At 57.0% G+C, this 22597-nt stretch overlaps 1 protein-coding gene across 4 annotated transcripts in view; it reads left to right on the top strand.

Annotated features, from left to right (window-relative positions):
* GLIS1 (GLIS family zinc finger 1) overlaps nucleotides 1–22289 on the top strand; it is a 227014-nt gene extending 204725 nt beyond the window's left edge. For 3 of the 4 annotated variants that reach the window (XM_067726209.1, XM_067726205.1, XM_067726206.1), the window contains 6 exons: nucleotides 4354–4464; nucleotides 8551–8683; nucleotides 13515–13671; nucleotides 18482–18660; nucleotides 19158–19325; nucleotides 21769–22289. In XM_067726209.1, the coding sequence (XP_067582310.1) occupies nucleotides 4354–4464; nucleotides 8551–8683; nucleotides 13515–13671; nucleotides 18482–18660; nucleotides 19158–19325; nucleotides 21769–21926 (906 nt within the window). In that variant the 3' untranslated portion in view covers nucleotides 21927–22289. The remainder of the gene's footprint in view (nucleotides 1–4353; nucleotides 4465–8550; nucleotides 8684–13514; nucleotides 13672–18481; nucleotides 18661–19157; nucleotides 19326–21768) is intronic. The other variant, XM_067726208.1, reaches the window with a different exon arrangement.
* Nucleotides 22290–22597: the final 308 nt, after the last annotated feature.

Genomic DNA, 22597 nt, shown 5'->3' with positions numbered 1-22597 from the left:
CCCAGGCACGGTGGGTGAGGAGTTGAGGTGAGCAGGGCCTAAGACTCCAGGCCCCTGGAATAGTGGCCTGGGCCCCAGGTGCCCGTGTGTCCACCTCCTTTCCCTTGTTTGTGCCAGTGTGATAAGCTGCATCTCCATCATGGCATTGGTCCAAGCATTCTCTCCTGTGCATACAGACCTCAGCGGTTAGCAGAGCACTTCCTAGAACATCGTCTCCCACGATCTCACAATGACCCTGCCAGTCGGGGGGTCACTAGCCCATTTGACCGATGAGGGAAGCAGGGCTCTGGCCACTTCACTACTCAGCTGGAAGGTGGCAGAGCTGACTCAGAACTGGGCCTCACCCCAGTCTCATAGGGCCTATGTGATGGGATGCACCCAGCCTGGGAGACCCCCAGCCCGCATGTGCAGCAGGAGACGGGTCCGTAGCCAGATTCCACGTCTGGGCCACTGGCCTGTGTCTCTGCATTTTGTGCAAATGTTTGGGGAACTCTGCTGGTCGGGGACTGGGAGACCTGAGTGGCCGTCCAGCCCAGCCCATCCAGTATACAGACATACAGATGAAGAAACAGAGGCCCAGGAGGGCGACTGACCCCTCCAGGGTAAGTTGGAAGCCACATAACAATAGAGGTCAGAGCTAGAGGCCCTCTGGGGTTTTATAGCTGGGAAAACCAAGACCCAGAAAAGATGGGGGAAGTGGGTAGCAGAAAATAGCAGGAAGTCAGGTTTTGGGGCCAGGCCCAGGCCCCGGGCAGAATGTTCTACACATCTCCCCTGTCCCCTAATATCACACACACTGTCCCTCAGTTTAATCCTAGTGACAGACCACAAGGTGTAGGGGCCTATCCCCATCTTGCAAACAAAGAAACTGAAAGTCAGAGATGAAGTCATTGACTGTGACACAGCTGGTAAGTGGCGGAGCTGGGATGCCACCCAGTCTGCCTGACCCCAAGTCTGCTGCCCCTTGCTGGAAAAGGGGAGAAGAGCCGAGGGGAGAGGGTGGGAAGGGAGAGCCCTCCCGCCAACCTGAGCCCGACCGCTGTCCCCACCCCACCCCTCTCAGGCTCACTGTCACGGGGGTTGGGGACATGAAGTGAAGAGGTATCTTCTTCCCAAATCCCTCTGTCTCTGTTACCTTCTCACATGCCCAGCCCTTGGGGCCCTTGGCACCTGTCCCAACCCTGAGAGGCATGGCTTGTGCCCCAGCACCCTGGTTACATCTCCCAGAGGCCACAAGGCAGCCTCAACAGCACCAGTCCTCTCTGTACCCCGCTCCCCCTGGGCGACGTCCCTCCAGCATCTCGGGGTCACCTACCCTGACTCACCCCCTTCCTCCCTTCCCCTTACTGCACTTCCTGGACCCAGCCCCAAAGCAACATGCCTCTGGCCCCAACTTGGTGTGTGAACAGAGCTCCAAGGGCTGGGTCGGGTCAGGCCCAGAATGAGCCCACAGGGTTGTCTCAGGCCTGCATCTCCTCAGAAGGTCCTGGTCAGGCCCGGGAGGTGCAGCCACCAAGCGCAGCCCCCCCGTACTCCAGCCCCATGGAGACATGTAGGCGGACCCCCCCGTGGCTAGTTTGCTTTCCCAGCGCCCGAGGCTCAGGCCCATTGGGTCAGCCCCATGTCGGCTGGGCCTTGTTTTCCAGAGAGGACCCAGTCGTGTCCCCAGCTCCCCTCTGGCACCAGAGAACATGGGATTCTCTCCGTGGGCAGGAAAGCAGTGGGACAGACTGGAGAGAACCAGCCTGGGTTCTAACCCTGGCCCTCCACCTGGTCCCAGAGGTCCCAGGACCGCCACCCATCCTCTCTGGCCTCAGTTTCCTCAAACATCTACCTCACATGAGAGGGATAGGGGATCAACTGAGGTGACAAATGTGGAGCCCAGACACAGGATCTGCACAGCAAACTTGAGTCCCTCCTTTCTTGACCTATGACTCACTGACTGAATGCTGACTACATCCTGCCATGTCCCAGGCACTCCATGTGGGGTTCATGTCCCGACTGCCACAGACCATCCTGCCCTGGCCTCCATTTCCTTATAGGGAAGAAGGGGGTGATAATCTCTCCTTTGCCCACTTCCCTGGACCCTTCAGGGCTGCAGAAGAGAGGGGGCACCCTAGCGGAGTGTCATGGGCACTCCACTCACTGTGAGATCTTGGGCAAAGCATCAGCCTCGATATCCTCATCGGCAAAGTGCGGATGCTTCTCACGGGGCGGGTGTGAGACTGAAAGGAGATCGTGGGTGGCCAGCCCCGAGCACAGGCCTGCACTCTGGGGCTCAGTAGGTGAGGAGCTGTCTTGAGCACAGATCAGGAGGGCTCTGTGAGGTGCTCCACGCTCACAGCACGGCCGTGAGCGTCCTGCTGTTAACGAGGCTTTGGAGCCGGTGTGGTGACTCCAGGCCCGGGGCTTGGCTTCTGCTTGGGACAGCCACAGGGTTTCCTGAGGGCTCATGAGGGAGCTGGGCCAGAGGAATGTTCTACACACGTCAGGCCCTGGAAAAACAAACACAGAGATGGGCCTTGTGCCCTCTTTCCAGGCGAGGGTGCCTGCACACACGGAGCTCTGTTTGTTTGCTTTTTGACAAAAGCGTGTGGATTTGTATCAGCGTCCCCAGGGGACCGGGCCTGGGGCAGGGCAGGGTAGGGCCCATGAGAGAAGGTGTGTGTGTGTGTGTGTGCGCACATGCACGCACGCGTGCATATGTTGGGGCAGGGAGCAGGCCTGTGTGAGAGGGACCCTGTAGCGTGTGGGTCTGTGTCTGTGTCTCTGTGTGGTTGTGTGGGGACAGGTCTGAGGCCTGCCTTCCACCCTCCCGCCCATACCTTCCTTTCAGCAAGGCAAGCCTCTCACTGCTCTGTCTCTCTCTTTTTGCTCTCCGCCGTTTCTTTAACCTGGCAACTCTCCGTGGCAGCACCAAGGTATGGCCGTCTCTTTCTGCTTCCCCCTCCCCACGAGGTCCAGCAGGGCTGACTCGCCTTGAGGTTCGGGGGGGCAGTTCCAGTGGGCGTGTCTGACGGGGACATAGGCATCACCTCCAAACGTCCCCTCCCCATGACATCCCCTGCAGTCGCTGGAGGCCAGAAGGCCCCGAGAAATCGGAACCACTAGATGTGTTCAAAAAGGGCGTCTTAGGGACTTCAAGTAGCAGCTGGAGTCCGCAAGCAAGGTCTTGTGGAGGCCGCTACAGAGAGCTCAGAATTCAGTTAGATCCACAGGGTCCCTGCCCTGGGTCAGACCCTGAGGCCTGAGATGAATCAGAAGGGAGCCTCCCCTGAGGAAATCTCACCACTGAACAGACCCAGCAGTGCAGGTGGACAGCACTGCCCGTGGAAGCTCGGGAGGTGGCAGAGGGAAGAAGACTCGAGGAAAGGCTGGAGAGGAGGTGACGCGGGCTGGGCGGTGGGTGTGCAGGGGCAGGGGGAGGGGTGAGGACTCAAGCAGGCCCAAGTCACAAAGGGCCTTCCGTGCCCGGGGCTGTATCCAAGGGCACCAGGGAGCCAAGGGGGTTAGAAGGTGAGAGCGTGGCCAGGCCTGTGAGAAAGGCCCTCTGGCTGTGAATGTGAGGGGAGGTTGGAGGCACAGAGAGCAGGGTGGGGTCTGGACAGGAACCAGGGGAGGCGGTGGGCATGCATTCGTTCTAGAGGAGGGATGGGGCTCTGAGGGGAAGGGACGCAAAGGGCACAGATGAAGGCACAGCCTCCCAGGGCTGTGTCTGAGATCCAGTTCCCTCTGGTCTCCTGTGACTGTTGGGTCAAGGACCTGTGATTCTGGACCCATGGCAAGTTTTGGTCAGTTGCTCCCAGCCCGGGCCCTGCCACTGTGCAGGTTGGCTCCATGTTTGCGCCCGCCTTGCCCTGCACTGTCGCCCTCTCCCCCTCTCCCCCTCTCCCCGTCTCCCTGCGCCCCTCCCCCTCCTCCAAGGCAACAACCTCACTTTACTCATTCTCCACTTGCCGCTTCTCTGCAGCCATGAGCCCCAAAGGGTATATTTTCTCCAAACTAGTATTAGAGCTGAAAGAAAGAATCCTTAGGACTCAGTTGGCCCCATTTATGCAGAGGAGAAAAGTGAGACTCAGAGAGGGGAGGCGACTTACCCGAGGTCCCAGCATGAGGGTAGAATGGAGACACAAACCCCCTCCTTCACTGCCAGGCCAGGCACCTTCCCCGCACCCATCGGCAGGCCTGGCTGAGTCAGACCCCTCCTGGCCCAGGACACGGAGGGAGGGACAGGGTGTGAGCCTGCAGCCGCCCCTTGCCCAGTCGTCCCCCCCAACTGCAGGCCATGCAGCGGTACCTCGGGCCTGGCAGGTGGACCCTCACTCACCCCACCTCTGCCCTCTGATGTTACAGAAGCCATACGCCTGCCAGATCCCTGGCTGCTCCAAGCGCTACACAGACCCCAGCTCCCTCCGCAAGCACGTGAAGGCCCATTCAGCCAAAGAGCAGCAGGTGCGTAAGAAGGTAAGAGGGCTCCGTTCCAGGCCCGTCTCTGCAGATGCCCCCACCCGGCCTCCCGGCCGCCCGTCCAGCATCAAGGCAGGTACAAGCCACACTGCTTGCGTGCATTCAGCCTTCCACATCCAAGGGTGCCACTGTCCCTTGCCCTCCATCTGCCTCCCACCAGCCCAAGTGTCCGGACAGTCCCTGACTTACGATGGTTTGACTTATGATGGTTCAACTTACAGTTGTTCAACTTTACGATGGTATTTTTACAAATTCAGTAAAAGCATACTTTGAATTTTGATCGTTTTCCAGGCCTGCGACGTGCAGTAGATCCTCTCTCGTGATGCTGGGCAGCGGCAGTGGCCACAGCTCCCAGTCAGCTGCACAATCACGAGGGTGAACAGCTGATATGCTAACAGCCATTCTGTTCCCAGACCTCCGTTCTGTTTTTCACTTTCAGGACAGTATCCAATATGTTACATGAGCTATTCAACACTTGATTATAAGATAGGCTTTGTGCTCGTGTAATTGTTCTGAGCGCACTTAAGGTAGGTGAGGCTAAGCTCTGGTGTTTGGTAGGTTAGGTGTATTAAATGCATTTTTGACTTGTGATATTTTCAACTTACAATGGGTTATTGGGGACGTGGTCCCATTATAAGCTGAGGAAGATCTGTACTTCCTCACCCTCAGCCAGCGGACATTTATCCACCCACAGACTGTCCACCAGCTCCTCTCTCATCCATCTGCCCACTGGCCATGGCTTGTTTATAAATATTTGATGTTAAGCGTCAAGGATGCAAAAATACAAAACCATGGTCCCCACCTTCAGTGGGGACCTGGCAGTGAGAGACAGGCATAAAGAGATATGACAAAGACTGCAGTGGACGTGTGCAGAGAACAGTCAGGGCACAGAGAAGGGGCTCTAGCCCGTCAGGGTGGGAATGGGAGGGTCGTGGAAGAAGTGACATGGGGCCGGGGGTGGGGGCAGTGGTGTGTGCTCTGGCCAGCCTGCGGGCTCACCGCTAACTAGCCCCGTGGCCTTGGGAACGTGTCTTAGTGCCTTTGTCCCTCATATCCTCAGCTGTCAGATGGGGCAAAGAGGACTTGCTTTAAAGGGTTGTCATGTCATGTCATGTCCTTTAAAGGATTAAATGAGTAAATCTATGTCAAGGGTTTTGAACAGTACTTGGCCAAAGTAAAAGTTCAGAACAGAGGTCGGTGGGTGTTGTCATTAAGTCTTGAAGAAGGAGTAAGCGTTGGGCCGGTGAAGACGGTGCGCAAAAGAGGAACTGAAGCTTAAATCACTATGCGAGGACCAGTGGGCCCCCTACCTGTCTCGGAGCTGAGCAGCAAGCCACACGAAGGGGAGGCGGGTGGGGGGGGCAGGACAGCCCAGAGCCCTGCAGAGGAGTCTGGGCTGTCCTGAGGACAGGGGGTACCATTGAGGGGTTATAAGCAGAAAAGGGACACGTCACCCTGAAAGATGGCTCTGGGGCCTAGTGGAGAATGAATGGGTCGAGGTGGTTGGAGGGACATTCAAGGCAGGGAGGCCACTGCTGAGGAGCAGGGGAGACAGTGGGGGCTGACCTGGGGCAAGGTGGGAGGGGATTGGCTTTGGCGACTGCTTGGCTGGGCAGTGGGGGGACTGGCAGAAGGAGCATCAGTGTCAGACGTTTGGGGGCAAGATGGACAGACGGATGGTGGTCCCCTTCACCAGGAGAGAGAATCTAAGAGAGAAGCAGGTTTGCAGAAGAAAGCAGCAGGTTCTGTTTTGGACAGGCGGTGTGTGAGCCGCTGGGTTTAACCCACATCTCCTGAGGACCACCGGGGCCACGGGTGCTTGAGTGCCAGGGAGGGTGTGGGGGGAAGAGAAACACCAGGGGCCAATCTGGGGACATGAGCATGACAGAGGAGGACAGAGGGGGGAAGAGCCCATTGATTTGTTCGGCAAGATTTACGGAGCAGCTCCTGTCCTCCAGGCACTGTTCTCAGAACTGTGGATACGGCGTGAATAAAGCAGAGAAAGGCCTAGAGGCTGGAGAGATAGACTGTTGTAGTCTGTGGGATGGGTGCATACAGAGATGAGGTGCTGGAAGCAAGCAGGCCTCAGTGGCAAAGACAATGAGGAGGGGACAGACAGGCTTGGGAGCCCCTGGAAGCAGTAGAGCAGAGAAGGGACATGTTCGCAGCATGGGCCATGAGCTCACCATGAACACACGCTCACCTTGAGAAAGGAGAGACGAGCCTGGTGCTTCACAGACCGTATCTCATCTAGTCCTCACTATAACCCTCAGTATAACTAGGAAGTGGGCAATTTTCCCCCCATTTTAGAGATGTGGAAACTGAGGCTCAGAGAGGTAACAGATCTCCCCAGAGTTGTTCAGTGTGGGAGTGACAGTGCCAGACCCATCTGCTTCCAGGGCCAAGCTCTCTCCAGCGCTCTCAGCTTGAGGGGCTTGGTCAGGGACAGGGAATGGCCCAGGCTCCACGCCAGGGGGGGCTTCTGTCCCAAGCGGACTGGTGCCCAAGGGCCAGAATCCTGCCCTGGTTTTCCCAGGCCCTGTGCTTGGCTTGCATTGAGCCCCAGGGACCTGGGGCCGCAGATCTGCAAACTTCCCAACAATAAGCATCCATTAAAAGCCATCGGGGATGATGTATCTTTCTGGGTAAAGCGACCCTTGTATTATGACAGCTCTTTGGCAGCCCTGCTGCGTTTCAGAGAGAATTAGAAATGCTTTTCTTCCTTAATTCTCCTCTCCCGCTGCTCCTAATCCGATCGACATTGCGGTCTGTAAGAACATGCCTTGGCCCTCTTTTGCCAGAAACTTAACTTACATGGAAAACAGCTGCTGGGTCAGGGAGCCGAGAGCCCATCTGGAGGCTGGGCATGCCTTCCCCAAGCCTGGGTGCTGGCCTAGCTGGCCTGGGCGGGTAGAAAAACCCTCAGGGCTGACTCCCAGCTGCTGTGTGACATGCGACAAGGCTCTTGCCTTCTCTGAGTCGGTTTTGTCCCAGATAAAATGAGGGTTTGGACGTCAATCTTCAGGACTCTGATGGTGGTCAGCTTTGGGATTTCCCTGGTTGAAGGGACCCTCCCATCCTGGTGCATCCCACCCCCCCCCCATTGCCCGAGGGCCCCAACCAGCTCCTCCCTGTGTCCATCTGGCCCCATCTGGAGACGTGAAGATGGTCTGAGGTGTCGAGCTCAAGTCTGTCTTTAGGGACAGCTGAGGGCGGTTGGCCAAAGACTTGCCCACCCAAGCATACTCTTAGCCAACACCCTCAAGGCCAGGTATCGACCCAGCGAGCCCACTGTCATGTGAGCCTGGGGGACTCCGCCAGTGGAGCCAGCCAGCCCTTGACACAGCACCTTCAACAAGCGTTCATGCCCATCCTCTCATCACTTCTCACAGCAGCCTGGCCTGAGGGGTATTGTTGCTTATTGCGGGCAGGGGAGGGGAGAGCCAGAGAGGAGACACTTAACTGCACGTGCCCCCTGTATCTTACTCCATGGCATCAGTCACCCCGGCAGCAGCCCCGAAAATGGGCCTCACAGAGCTCCAGCTACCTGGAAGGCCCCAGCTGCTGCACTTTGATGCCTTCTCGGCATCTGTGCCGAGGCCACCCCTCCTGCGGGCGCTCCCAGCCAGAGACCGAGCCCGGCAGGCCCTGCGGGGATGTGAGACCAGACCCCTTCCTGGGAGACTTGGACCCCCCTGACTCCCAGCAGACTTTGGTTCCCTGAGGACTCCCTGGTACCTAGGCTCCCAGTCGAGGAAGCTTCCTCTCCCTCCCTCCTTCCCTTGGCCTGACGGCTCTCCCAGCCTGCCCAGCTCTCCCTGTTTTCTCTCACACAGGCACTCTCCCTATTAAAACCCTTGCATGTTCAATCTTCCCTTAGCATCTGCTCCTCAGCCCTGAACTAACACAACCTTAGCTGTGTACATAATTAGCTCCATTTGACAGTTGAGGAAACTGAGGTACAGTGAGGGAGGGGTCGTGCCCTGGGACCACTGTCCTTCCTGCCCTGTCCCCTAAAGCAAGGGTTGCCGGTGGGCAGGTGGTCTCGCGCTAACACTCTCTCTCTCTCTGCTCACTCCCCAGCTGCACATGTGCCCTGATGCTGAGGCCGATGTCCTGACCGAGTGTCTGGCCCTACAGCAGCTCCACGCATCCACACAGCTGGCTGCCAGCAATGGGAAGGGTGGCCGCACCCTGAGCCAGGAGCTGCTCCCAGGTACGCAAACAGGGAGGCAGGGCTAGGCGCACAGCCTGGAGGGGCCCCTTCCTGTACCCAGCCCTCCAGGAGGATGGCCAGGCTCTCTGGGCAGCGGGGGCCATGTGGGCATGACCTGCTGGAGGGCACCCACTCCTTAGGGCCTACTGACTCTGCAGCTTATCTGACCAGGTGTATGTTCCTTCACACTCCTCTGTGGCTCCCCGTTGCCCTTGGGATGAAGCCCAGGCTCCTCCCAGCTGGACCTCCCAGGCCTCACGGGGCCTAGGCACTCCTGGCGGCCTCCTGCCCCAACCTTGGCACGTTGGACGCAGTTCCCGAACACCTCTGCCTCTGAACCACTGTACACACCGTGCCAGCCTCCACTCCCCTCCCCTTCACGAAGGCAGCTCCTGCACTTCCTTCAGGACCTGCCTCAGGGCTCAGGCCTGGACCCCAACTTAAAGTCCCATGTATTCCCCACCACGACTCCTTGCTTCAGAGGAGAAAACCGAGGCTCTGAGAGGGTGGGCAGCTTGGCCATAATCAGTTCCAGCTCATCATAAGATAGGGCCCGCCAAACCCCTGGAACCCTGCAGCCTATCCATCCGGACACTCAGAGCCTCTCTGGTCCAGCCGAGGCAGCCTGTGTGTCCCTCCCAGCTGCCGCGGGCCATGGAGCAGGTCTCAGGCCCTGGCAGGGATTCCTAGATGCTTGGGAATCCAGCCCAGAAAAGGGCAGTGTGGCCTGTGGATTCCAGCTGATAATACTTGTGCTCTACCCGCTCCCCAACCCCCAAAGAAACCACAGTATCAGAGAAGAAAGCTTTTCCCACCCTTCGGGATTTCTTGAATTACCCCAACCATTTTAAACATTTTTTATTTTCTAGTTTTTTAAAATTCTCCCCCCACAGCCTTAGAGTTGCAGCAAATTTAAAACTGTGTCAAAGCACTTTACCAAACAACCTTGGGAAGAGAAGGTGTTTCCCCTTTCTCTAGGTAGCCCTTCACAGGGTCTATGCTCATACAGGTCCACAAAGGTGAGGACACCCCAGGAGGATGGGTCCATGGAGGAGGGACCACACCCACCTCCCTCCAGCTAGGGGGCCCATCTGCCATGGCTGCTTCTCATAGGCTCAGAGTTGCTAAAATAGGGACCCTAGTAGAGAAGAGACCCTAGGGATGACCTAGTCTAGGGATAAAGGTTTGTATCTCAAGTGCCAGCTGCCTGTGGCTGGAGCTGTGTGTTGAGAAGGATTCTGAGGCTCAGCAGGAAAGAGGGCTGGGACTGATTAATAACGGCTACTCTGGGGTCGAGGTCCTGCAGCTGCATCATTTTTACCCTGGGAAGACTCAGGTCTGGGCAGGAAAAGGACTGACCCAAGGTCATCCAGAAAAGTCAGCAGATCCAATCTGGAAGCCTGTTCTCCCAGATGCTATCCCAGGGCTTGTCCCAGGGACAGCAGTCGGAACCAGCAACAACCATCTCTTGAGCACCTGCTTGGGCCGGTCACTTTACAAACATCATCTCATCCAGTCACCAGTGAGCCCATGCTGCAGATGAGAAGTGAAGTCACTGAGGCAGCATCGTGGACGGGAAGGCACTGGGGTAATACCAAGCCTGCCCAGGGCTGCTCCGACAATGCGTGAGGGGTGTCTCCCCTGCCCTGAGCCTCCGTTCCCCGCCCCATCCCACACCTGCTGTTGGCAACAGATGGGACTGTGGATGTGATCCCTTATATGAACCCATGTGACTGAGAATTTTATCCTTATTTTTGTGTCTCATGGTGAAGGAGAAGAGTAACTATTTACTCATCCATCTCCTAATAATGCAACAGCCAACATTTATTGAATATGTGCTGCCAGGAGCCGTTCTAGAGCCTATACATATGTGAGTTAACTAACATAATCCTCACGTCAGCCTCAGAAGGTACATGCCCGTATGCTCTTTCTTTTCCAGATGAGGAAACTGAGGCCTTGAGAGCTTAAGTAACTTTCTGCTGAGGTTCCACAACCAGTAAATGGCAGAGGCCAATTTCAACCCAGGCCATCTGGCTGCAGCCTGTGCCCTTAACCAAACCGTCTGCTGCCTCCCTGCTGCCAGTGCTACACCTCGCCATACTGAGCACCTACTGTGTGCCAGGCTCTGTTCTAGTCCCTGTCCTTGAGCTGCTTCCAGCACAGTGGGGAGAAAAGGACCAGCCAGGCAAACCCAGGAGTCCTGGGTCCCCCTGGGATTCGGCCGTCAGGTTCTTCTGCAGACCCTACAGCAGATAGATGCCTGAGGCACAGTTGGGAACAGATGTTGGGGCCAGAGGTTAAGTGCTCACGGCTGGTGATTGATGACAATGCTTTACAGGCTGAAGTGGTATGTTCTGGGGAGAGAACGGGCGGGCCCCATGTCCACATACTCAGCCGCCTACCGTGTGTTCATCCTCAGGGGGCTGTACAGAGAGGGACCTGGCCCAGGCAGGGCAAAGGCAGGGGGAATGGCACAGATTCGATGAGTATGGACAGAAGAGTCCAGAAGAGAGGGGTGAGGTTAGGGAGGGGCTGGTGAGGGCGGCCTCAAATCTTCATTTGTCTGACTATAGGAAGCTCCCTCTAGCTTGTCCCTCACCAGGGAGGACCAGCTCTCTTTACAGGAAACCCCTGGCAGGCCTCCCTCAGCTGACCCTGGTAACGTGATGGGCAGTAGGACACGAGAAGCATGAGGTCAGCACGGCTGAGGAAGAGGGAACAGGATTTATCAGGATTCTAGGCCTTCCCAGCTGTCAGACTCCCAAATGGGTTCAAGAAGGCAGGTGCGGAGGTGCCGTAGAGAGCGGTGAGCGGAGCAGGCCGTGAGCAGCGCTGAGCCAGGCCCCATCCGCAGAACCCCGCTCCTGTGCCTTCCTGACCGAGCTGGGAGGGGTGTGTGGCTGAAGGAGACAGCCGATGGATGTTGCCCGTGGGAACAGAGGTCCCCGAGACGGAGCGGGAGGGACTGGGGCTGAGAGGCAGAGGCTCCTGAGAGCCCTTTCAGAGCCTGGGTCTCACAGCCGGCCCACAGTGAAGCCTGGACCAGAGCCCCCTAGCCAGACATCCAGGCTGCAGCCTGAGCTGGAGCCCCAGGCCATTTCCTGGGCCTGGCTCTAAATGGACTTTCTCTTGGTATCACTTGGGAGGCCTGATTAGCTGCCCATTGCATGACTTGGGACAAATCACTGAAGTTCTTAAGACTGAGTTTCTTCATCTTAAAATGAGATCATATTATCTGCCCGATTGACAGTTGCTGAGATGCTTAAACTTGATACTGTGGAAAGAGAGCTTGACGTATAGTATATTCTTAATTCTGTTGTTAATAATAGATTAGAATTTCACCTAATGTAACCCTTCCATAGGACGTCTGTCGCTCTAACTCCTGGCCAGGGGTTGCAAACCGTTTGGTCTACGACCTGTGCGGTGCCACAGTCGCCTACCGTAAACCCTGCGGGTTCATTTGCTTTGCTCCCTGCCGCGCCACCTAAGGCACTGAGCTTGCCATCCCTGCCGTAGCCCTGCTCAGTTCCCGGTAGTAGTTCCCTGACTTGCAGGCCTGGGACGGGCTAGCCTTAGAACCACCTAAGAAGGTAAAAGTTCCTCCTTTACTGCATCCATGGAAAGAGTGTGGTGTGTTCTCAGATGGTCCTCATGAGGGGCTAAGAACATTGGGTCTGGATCCACGATGACCAGAGTGATATTCGACATGTAGCAGCTGACAGTCAGAGTGGACACTGCACCAGTGCAGCTTGGGGCACAGCCCCCAGGTCCACAGAGTCCTCCCAGGGCATCAACTTGATGAACTGATCTCTGGGAAAACGATGTCAATTTCTATTAATATTCGAATAAACATGGCCAGATTAAAGAAGGGCTGCAAAATTGGCCTCGTTTTTTTTTCAGATGAAATAGGGAATGTCAGAACTTGCAGCTTTGCTGTGACCTTCTCAGGCTCTAGTCCCAGAGTTGGGGTTCCTTGCTGAAGGCATTTGGGAACTACTCTCAGACCCTCAGTTGGGGCCCTGGACTGACTGGTGTCCCCCATTTGATTCACTAGCCCACCTGTCTTCTTAATAAGGGTGAGACCCTTGAGAGTAAAAGGTGATAAAAGGTGGCACCACCCTGCAGGCGTCTCTAGAGGTTTAGAATCTGAGACTAGAGCGTGGCTGACACCTCTCCTCGGTCAGGACCCTTGTGCAGTGTACAGCCTACACAGCCATCTGTGGTATCCCTTCTCCCAAGTCTCCCAGGCCAGCCTGCCATCCAGCTAGCACAGTCATCCTCTCTCTAGAACCCCTCACAGCAGACATCCCGGCACTGCTTGCACATCTCTGGGGTTGGGTAGTTAATTTTCTCCAAAGGCAGCCTGTGACCCTACAGCAGCTCTGCCTATTAGAAGGAACGGCCAGGCGTGGAGCTAGAGTCTGCTTCTCTCAAACGTCTCTTCATTCCAGGGTCTCTGTCTACTGGGGCTACACAGAGCAAGCCCCTTCTTTCCCAGAACAGCCCCAGAGGTTTGAGGCAGCCTGCTCCATTCAACACCCCTCTGCCCCAGTAAACACACACGTGCACACACACAGCCCGACCACCCCCTGCCTCTGACAGCCCCTGTCAGTCCACCTCTGCTCTCAGCACAGACCTCAGCCGCGCACACAGCCTTCAGCTACAGCATGAACAGAGCACCTCCCCCGTTTGGGCCCCTAGCCTTCTATGAATACAGCCTCGCTGGTTTCCCTTCTTGTCTCTCTCTCCGCAGGCACACAGCTTCTGGGGCATCCACAGCCATCTCTAGGGAGTGGCCGAAGCCCAGTGATATTTGTTTGCTTCCCTGCAGGCGTGTATCCTGGCTCCATCACCCCCCATAACGGGCTCGCATCAAGCATCCTGCCCCCTATGCACGATGTCCCTTCCAGGCACCACCCACTGGACGCCACCACCAGTTCCCACCACCATCTGTCCCCTCTGCCCACGGCTGAGAGCACCAGGGATGGGTATGTACAGCAAGCCAGTCCTCCTCCGGGACAGCAGGTGGGCACCTGCACGGGCAGCAGGTGAGGGCAGGCGTCCCGCACACTCAGTGGTCGTTACTAATAATGAAAATAGCCAGCATTTATGCGGCACCTACAGGTACTGCGCTCTGTACCAAATACTCGCCGTGCACGATTTCATCAGTGCCTCACAGTAACCCTACCAGGTGGATGATATCAGTACGGGGCTTCTCGGTGCCTCACCTCGTGCTCCTTCCACTCCCTGGGGGGGCGGCCCTGGGAAGATGCTGCATCCCCACCCGACCCTGCATTCTGGGCTTCCACAGCCAGGCCTCCTTGGGAGCCTCACCCTGACTTCTCTTTGGCCTGCACCGTGTATTTGGTGAGCAGACTGCCCACTGCCCGCTCCAGAGAGGCCCGCCTGGTCTCGTCCCCACTTCTGGCCGATGCAGCTGTGACCGTTGGCCGGCCCGCCAGGGCTGTCCAGAAGCCCTTTCTGCAGGATCACTGCAGGGAGGGGGCCTCTTTCTGCATTCAGGGTGGTTCCCACTGTGGCCATTTAATTGGCTGGAAACGAGGAATGTGCTAATTGCTGGCCCCTAATGCTTCAGAAATCTGTTTTCCTTGCAAGTGGGCAGAGGGAAGCCTCACAGCCCTACCGCCTGCCCTCCCTGCCACTTTTGCTTGCTCAAAACTTGTCCCCCAAGTTTGACTTGATCAAACTCGTCCCCCAAGGCCTGTTCCCATCACCTTCCTCCTCCCCTGCCCTTCCTTCTCAAGGCTGCAGCCGTGGCCTGCCTGTGCGTGGGGCCACCAGCCTGAGTTCATTACCAAATTCGCTGTCCAGGGCTCCTCTTGCTACTCCCTCATCCGTTCATTCAGTGTCCAGTTATTGAGCCCCTGATGAGGGCAGGGCCCTGGGCCTGGTGCCGGGGCCACTGATGCCCCCAGCCAGCCCTGGTGAAGCTCCCTGTGATAGACCTACAGGGATTGAGGACGTGGGGCAAGTGCCCTCAGGGAAGAAAGCAGAAGGGGCTGTGGAAGCCCAGAGAAGAGCCCAGTGTGGTGGGGGAGGATGTCAGGGAAGGCTTCCTGGAGGTGGTGTTAAGCCGGGCCTCCAAGGTTAAGTAGGAGCTGGCCGAGTGGAGAGATTGGGAGGAAGGAGCAGCCAGAGCGTGGGCAGGTGTGGTGAGAGCTTGGTGTGTTCTGAGAAGCCTGAACCTTCGTGTGGGATGATAGGTTCAGGAGAGCGGTCACCAGGCCATATCACGGGGCCTGTGACAGGACTCTGTCTGAAGGGTGTTGAGCAGTGAGCAGGTCAGGTTTGGGGATGAGAAGACACAGCCTGCAGTGTGGGGCTGGACTGCATCGTCCAAGGTGGGTGGATGGCAGCCTGAGCCAGCACCTGTGGGAGAGAGGAGGAACGCTCGGAAGACACGAGTGCCATGGAATGAGCAGGACTTGAGGACACTCTGGCTGGGTGGGGAGAGGAGGGCTGGTCAGAGATGAACCCCTGGGTGAGCAGGGAAGACTGGCTATGAGTAGGGGAAGAGCCACAAAGAGGCAGCATGATGGAGTGCAAAGGGGGACCCAGAAAACCAAGCCCTCCCTGAGCCTCAGTTTCTTCTTCTGTAAAATGGGCATTAAAATACTCTCCTTTAGGAAGGTGGTGAGGATCAGCTACACATGCCTGACATTGTATGTGTCACCCGGTACAGGTTCCTTGGACACTACCCCCCTGTCCCCCACCCACTGGCTCAGTCCACCTGTTCACCCACAGCCAGCCCCAAAACATCGCCAACCAAAGAAAAATAAACCAGAGTCCTTTCCCCTCTCAGGCCTGTGCACTCTGCTCCACCTCATTCGTCACCTCCCTGCCGCCTGCATAAGTGCCCATCAAGAATTCCTGCAGCGAGAGGCAGAGTGATGACAGGACGGAGACAGGACCCCAGGCCCGCTCGGTCACCCGTACCTGCAGGAGCAACGGGCAAGCCATCCCCACCAGCCAGATGCCCAGGCTCCCCTGGGCTGCCCGAGAGAAAGGCCCTCACGCCTGACACCAGGCCCAGGCCCAGCTTGAATGGGTTTCTTTTTTCAGCCCCTGAGAAGAGGCGAGGAAGGGGGGAAGGCCTTCAGCCTCCCCTTCCTGCCAAAGTCAACATGGAAGGCCACTCGCAGCTCCCTGGTGGTTTGCTGGGACGTTAAATAGCTTGACAGAATTATCTGATTCACTCAAAAATATGCTAAGAGGGCCTGACTTCATGACCAGATTTGTTTACCCTGGCTCAGAGAAGACGCTCAATAGGGTGGTTTTTTCTCCCCGGCCCTGTACGAGGTATGAAGCCCTCGTCTGCCAGGCCAGTGAGGTTTTATATTAATTTTTATAGGTTCCAATTGAAGCAAAAATATTTGATTTAGGGATCATCTGCATGGCTCAGAAGAGGAGCGCCAGATGATCTTTCTTCCTTTTAAAGGGTTCAGGTAGAGCAGTAGAACCTCAACCTTCACGTCTGCTGAGGGGAGAGTCGTGTTCTGTTTAATTTCACTGGCTGTGAAGGTGGCAAATGGGAATTTACGGCAGGTTTGAGACAGGAGAAACAAACTTTGAAAATGCATGTTTTTTCCCCTTCGGATCTGGTTCTCCTTAAGTCTGCAGTGCTGTTAATCTCTGGATTTTGTAGCTGAGTGATTCAGAAGCCCGTTTGTTAGTATTTATCAGCTGTTTGCTATGTGCCAGGCCCGGTGCTGAGCAGGGAGTAACGGAGAGGACCAGGCCTGGCCCTCCCCGCAGGGGCTCCCAGGGGAGGGAACTGACAGGAAGTCGGGGAAGAACTGGGCTGTGGGTGCCAGGATGGGGTGGGCATAAGACAGGAGGGTACCACCCAGCAGGCTGGAAGGAGGAAGGCCCACCCTCCTGGCCACACCTGGACCCAACCTCAGCGGAGATAACTGGTCACGAGGACCCATGGCCTGTGCACAGCCCTACACAGTCTATAGAGCACAACTGTAGACCCACTTGGTGGCCCTGTGAGACAGGTCTAAAAATACACACGTTGATGATAATGACAATTAATTCGTGGAGTCTTGATGAGCGTCAGTTCATCAACTTACGGAGGCTGACGCGTACCTCCGGGGCCTTAGATGCTGGGCCTGGGGACCAGGGACCCGGCGTGGAAGCCCCTTTCTGCTGTCTTCAGCATACTCACACAGTGGTGGGGGTCCCAGACATGGGAATGATGACAGTGCCGTGTCATCACAGGGGCAGTGACAGCAGGATGCCCAAGTTAGAGCATGTGGGGACCCTGCAGAGCTACAGACATGAAGCCCACCAGCCTCTCCCCAAATCTCTCCTTGTTTTGAGACAGTCCTGCTCCCCTCAGAGAGAGGCACTGATCTGTCTGTTCACACCTCTTCATGTTGGAAGGTGGGCGGGCGTAACATGCCTAGCCCGAAAAGGTCACCTGGAGCTTCACCTGGAGCTGTGACATTGAGTTCATAGGCTATTCTAACGTGAATGGTCCCACATAACCATTAATGCAAACAAGAAAGTAAAGACTCTGAGCGCTCACGCTCGTCCTCTTTCTGCAGTGCACATAAATGCTTCACAGGCTCTGAGCCTTCAGCCCAGTCCCCCTGACCCCAGGGTCATTTGGGTTCCTGTGAGCAGACCTCAGAGGCTTAAGAGGGCGGCAAGAGGAAGGAACCTGGCGTACAGTGACAGGAAGCCTAGTTAGACAGCCCACTGGGGCTCAGCTGGGTTCAGGACGGCTGCGCAGCTCTCAGCCGCTGCAGGCTCGTTTCAGAACGTGAGCTTCCAGAGAGAACAGGCTGAGGCCTACACCCCTTCAGGCTGTGTACGAAGGGAGGTGGTGAGTCCCCCATCACAGGATGTGTGCAAGTGGAGGATAGATGGCCAGAGATGGAGACAGAAGGTCCCTAAAAGTACACCATGCAGAGGACGAAAGGCCAATTTGGACACCAGATCTCAGTGCTAGTGTTCCTTCCTTTCCCCTTGATGGTAATGCTGCTGTCACAGTGTGGCTAAGAATGTATCTGACGTCACACTGGGTGCTTTGTCCACATTGCTTTACTTAATTTTATCCTCACCAGAACCTATGGGGTCAGTGCTGTGTGGCTGGGACTAACCTGGGCAACCTCTCTGAGCCTTGGTTTTCTGATCTGTGAACATCTCTCACAAGGTCTGGAGCGAGGCAGAGGTTCAATGAGTGAATGGTGACTGTTAGTGCCTTGGAATGTTCTCCTGCTGAGAAACTGCCCCGGCTTTCAGTGGGGCTGTTCCTGGACTCATCCTGCTGGTGGCCAGAGCGGCTTGCACAGAGTTAGGGTATGGGGATCCAGCAGGGGTGGCTGGGATTTAGCCCTGGGTAAAGAGTTTCAGTGGAGTTGCAAGGTGGAGAACACAGCAACCCTGTGAGGAAACCAAGGCTCAGAGACATTAAGCATTTTGCCCAAAGTCACGTGGGCACTGAGAGCAGATGGGGTTTTAAACAGTTTTGTTGACTCCAGAGGTTGTGGTTATAACCAATGGTCTTGACTATCAGTCCTAAATACCAAATAGAAGCTTTTCTTTACTGGTTCCTTTGGACTCTAAAGCTTACAGGATTTTAAATTTTAATTCCGGTTTGAACATAATCAGAAATAAAAGCTTCCTCTTCTAACTGCACTGTTGTAAGTTAGAACAGGTCAGTGAGTGAGCTCACCGTTGCTGGAGGGGAACAAGAAGTGGCAGGCACACCTGTGGCCCCCACATCCCCCAGAGCCCATCCTGCTAAGGGCTGTCTCTTCTCTCCAGGTTGGGACCCGGCCTCCTCTCGCCCATGGTCAGCCCACTGAAGGGGCTTGCGCCACCGCCGCTGCCACCGTCCTCCCAGAGTCATTCTCCAGGGGGCCAGTCCTTCCCCACGCTCCCCAGCAAGCCACCCTACCCACCCTTCCAGAGCCCTCCGCCCCAGCCTCTGCCCAGCCCGCAAGGTAAGCTCTGGCCAGGGGGTCCTCTCCATATGTACCCACCGATTCCACTCAGGCTGCCCGAGAGGCAGGAGACACTGGCCTGGGGGTGGCAGGTGGGTACTCGGAATGATGGCGGGCACTGAGGGCCACACTGGGAAAAGCCGGGAGGCAGGGCTGAGGAAGAGTTTGTTCCATCGACCAGGCATCAAATGGAACAGCGTTCCCTTTGATGGCTGGGGGTGGGACTGGCCTGCTGCTTGGAGGAACCGTGAGAGATGGGGTATCTCGGAGCGGAAGTCGGGGGAGGGCCCACAGTCCCTTCCCCCCAAGCAGACCACCTCCCCAACCCCATGCGGGCCAGGACCCCCCGCGCCTCCTCCACCCTGGGGCTCTCTTCACTCGTTCACACCCCCCATGCCCACAGGAGTGTGGGGGGCTGAGCACTGCAGTGGGGGACCGTCCCCTCCCTCCCTGGGCATCTTCCCTCTGAATGCAGCCCCCGCTGCCTCCCCCTGCAGGCTACCAGGGCAGTTTCCACTCCATCCAGAATTGCTTCCCTTATGGCGACTGCTACCGGTCAGCCGAGCAGGCCACCAGTGGGGACGGACTGGCCGGGGAGGCCCACGGTTTCAACCCCCTGCGGCCCAATGGCTACCATGGCCTCAGTGCACCTTTACCTGCCACAGGTAAGCCCCACCTGCATGCCTCCTTTCCACTCCTGTGCCGCGTGCTTCGTGCGTATCGTCCCACAGCCTTGGGACGGCCCTATGAGGTAGGGTCATCCCCACTTTACAGAGGCGGAGCTAAAGGCGCAGGGAGGTCCCAGGACCCCACAGAGTGGGGATGTGCACACTGCCTGACCCCAGCCTCAGTGTTCCTTCCACACTCTCACACAGAGAAGAATCAGACTAGGATCTCCCCGTCTAGCTGATGCTTCCCTTTAAATATTTATTGAGCACCTACTGTGTGCCAGGCACAGTTGTAAACCCTGAGAATACAGCAGGGAATGAGACAAATACTGATCCCTATTTAACAGATGAGGGGACCGAGGTCCACAGAGGCCACACTGTAGGAAGAGACAGAGCCTAGAGGTTGTGCTTGTTCCTTATGCTGCATCTGTGTCCCCCTCAGGGCCCTGGGCCTTCCTCGAGTAATGCCCCCAGCTGGGGTGGAGAACCCAGTGAGAGGGGAGGGCTGCGCACAGCCCGAGTGGAGGTCTCAGACCCCAGGGCCAGGCCTGGTCAGAGCGGGGGCATCAGATGGGTGGTACCGGAAGTCCCCAAGCCAAGCCCACCCCAGATCAGCCTCGGGGCTCAGCTCTAGCTGGAAGCTGCAAGGCCTGGGCAGGATGGTGGGGCCCCGGACAAAGGGGAGCCTGAGACCCTTCCTGGAGGCCCGTTGGGCAGCTCTGGGTGTGTGCAGCTGGGGGTGGAGGGATAAGGACCAGGGACAAGCACCAAGGCCACAGCCAAGCACACACACACCTGTGGGTCACCTGCGTGTGGACCCGTGTGTTCCTGCTCACACACACGCTCCAGGTCTGTGCATGTCTTCCTTCTACACGTGTTTGTGGGGCACGTCTTTGTGGCCATGTGCATGCGTGTGCATGCAGGGCCAGCACGGTGGGTTCCCGGTAGTGTGAGCCCCCCATGTGTGTAAGGAGTTCAGTGGCACGTGTGTTGTGTCTGCAAACATGTGCTCCACATCGTGCCTGTGCTGATGTTCATGCCGTATCCGTGCACACGTGTGTCCTCCTCCTGTGATTCCCCTCTGTGTGTGTACACGTGTGTGTGTGTGATTGTGTATTAGCATGTTTGGGCCATTTCATATGAGCATGTTTGTGTGCAGGTGTGTGCCTGTGTGCTCGGGCACAGTGTACATATCTCTGAGTGGACATGTGTCACACGCATACGTGAGAGGCAGATGTGACCCTGACCACAGGCCCGCGGGGGGCGGGGGGCGTGTTCCGTGTTTGCGTGCACGTGGGTTGGTGCGTGATTAGGCACCTGCCGCCGCCATCTCCAGCGCCGCCAGCTCTCGCCACCCCAGCCTCCCCCGGCCCCGTCCAACTCTAGGATTTTCTTGGTTCAGCAGCAAGACCTAAAATAAATAGCTCTGAGGGGGGGGCGAGAGGCAGCTTCCGTGCCCCCACATCTGGGTAGGGGGTTCTTTTGGCCTCCCGTCTCCCTTGCTGTCTGGGTGGCAGCCCAGCCTCCAGTGCCTTTGCCCACACCTCCTCTGCCAGGCTGAGAGCAGACTCACAGGATTGAACCCGGACCAACAAGGTAGGGCCATGGGGCCTCAGGATTAGTTTGATCTGATCCCATTGCACAGACAGGAAGACTGAGACCCATCTGTCTCAGGTTATACAAATTCATGACAGCAGCTCAGGGACAGAGTCCTTAGGGCAGGGAGTGGATAAGATGACCTCTCTAGGCCCCTTCTAGGTTTCAGGCCCCCACCCCAGAGACAGTGTGTCCAATGGAAGAGCCAGGTGTCTCGGGGCCAGGTGGACCTGGGTTCAAATCCCAGCTCCCCTGCTTACTATGACCTGGGGCAAGGAGCTTGCCTTCTCTGAGCCTGTCTTCTCACCTGTAAAATGGGATAATGAATCCCACCTCATAGGATTGTTGTGAAGCTTAAGTGAGACAAGATTTAAATGAGCTTTTGGTAAACGCCCAATGAGTGCTGGCCCCCTTCTTTGGGTTTCTTGTGTCTGCTGGGGCAGAGGAACCTGAAAGGGTGGCGGTGGGCTGGGGTCCTTCTGCCAGGAGAAAACCAGCCCTTGAGGGCTAGAGCTGTGATGTTCCCACCTCGACCTCCCCTTCCTCCCCACATTCTGCACCACAGTCCAGCACTGGGTGATGGACGGCCCCACGCCAGCCCTTGCCTCTTTCCCCAGCTGCCCTGGGCCCCTTGGGGGTACAAGGCCTAGGGAGCCTCCTCCCAAGCCCCCGCCCCGCCCACCAGCTCCCCCATCTGGGAGAGCAGAGGTCTCAGAGCACCCTGCTGAGGGGAAACCGTGACGAGGGACCCTGGGCAGGAGGGTGGGGTCTGGGAGCTGGGAAAAGATGACAAGGCATAGCCCTTGAGTTCTCCAGTCTGGACCCTGTTCCCCTACACCCACAGGCTACGAGGCCCTGGCCGAGGCCCCATGCCCCACAGTGCTGCCACCACAGCCGTCGGAAGACGTCGTGTCCAGCGGCCCCGAGGACTGCGGCTTCTTCCCCAACGGGGCCTTTGACCACTGCCTGAGTCACATCCCCTCCATCTACACAGACACCTGAAGGAACGCCTCCCACACCTGCCTGACCTCCACCGCAGACGCTCCCTTGCCCACCCCGTCGTCTGTTCCCACCTTGGGGGCACCCAGCCCGAGCAGCCAGGCCACTGCTCCGCAGAACGCAGGGTGCCTGGTCTGCGGCAGCTGCACAGCGCTGGCCGGGAGTGAGCCTCTGAGCCTGAGCCAGGTGCTCAGGGGTGCCCTTCAGGATCCGTGACCTGTGGCATCCCTTGACTGCGTCTTCCTTTCGTTTCCCCAATGGTTTCGAAATCACAGACCTCGTGTATATACAATGTACAGAACTTGTTGTCCATTCCCCTGCCAGTTTTATATTTTTGGTTTTACAAGAAAAACATTAAAAACTGGAAACGAGACTTGGGGGCCCGTTTCTGCTTTGTGATTCCGCCTAGAGGCCGAGACCAGGAGAGCAGTGGAGGAGTGTGTAACAGAGCCGAGGTGCGGAGCCCAGCTCGGTCCCTGGGTTCCCTCGGCAGGGACGGGGGCCCGCATCACAGGGCCGCCGCCACGTGCTGTGGGCCTTACAGACACCAGCACTGGTCCCAGGACATCAATGAAAGGCAGGCTTATCCCCGTTGGCAGACAGGCAGACCAAGGCTGGGACTGAAATTGGAATCCCTGTGTGACCCAGACCTTTGCTCTCTGCACTGACTCCTC

This window comes from Pseudorca crassidens, chromosome 2 (assembly GCF_039906515.1).
Source record: "Pseudorca crassidens isolate mPseCra1 chromosome 2, mPseCra1.hap1, whole genome shotgun sequence".
Classification (NCBI taxonomy): Eukaryota; Metazoa; Chordata; class Mammalia; order Artiodactyla; family Delphinidae; genus Pseudorca; species Pseudorca crassidens.
This window is presented reverse-complemented; position numbering and strand designations above follow the sequence as displayed.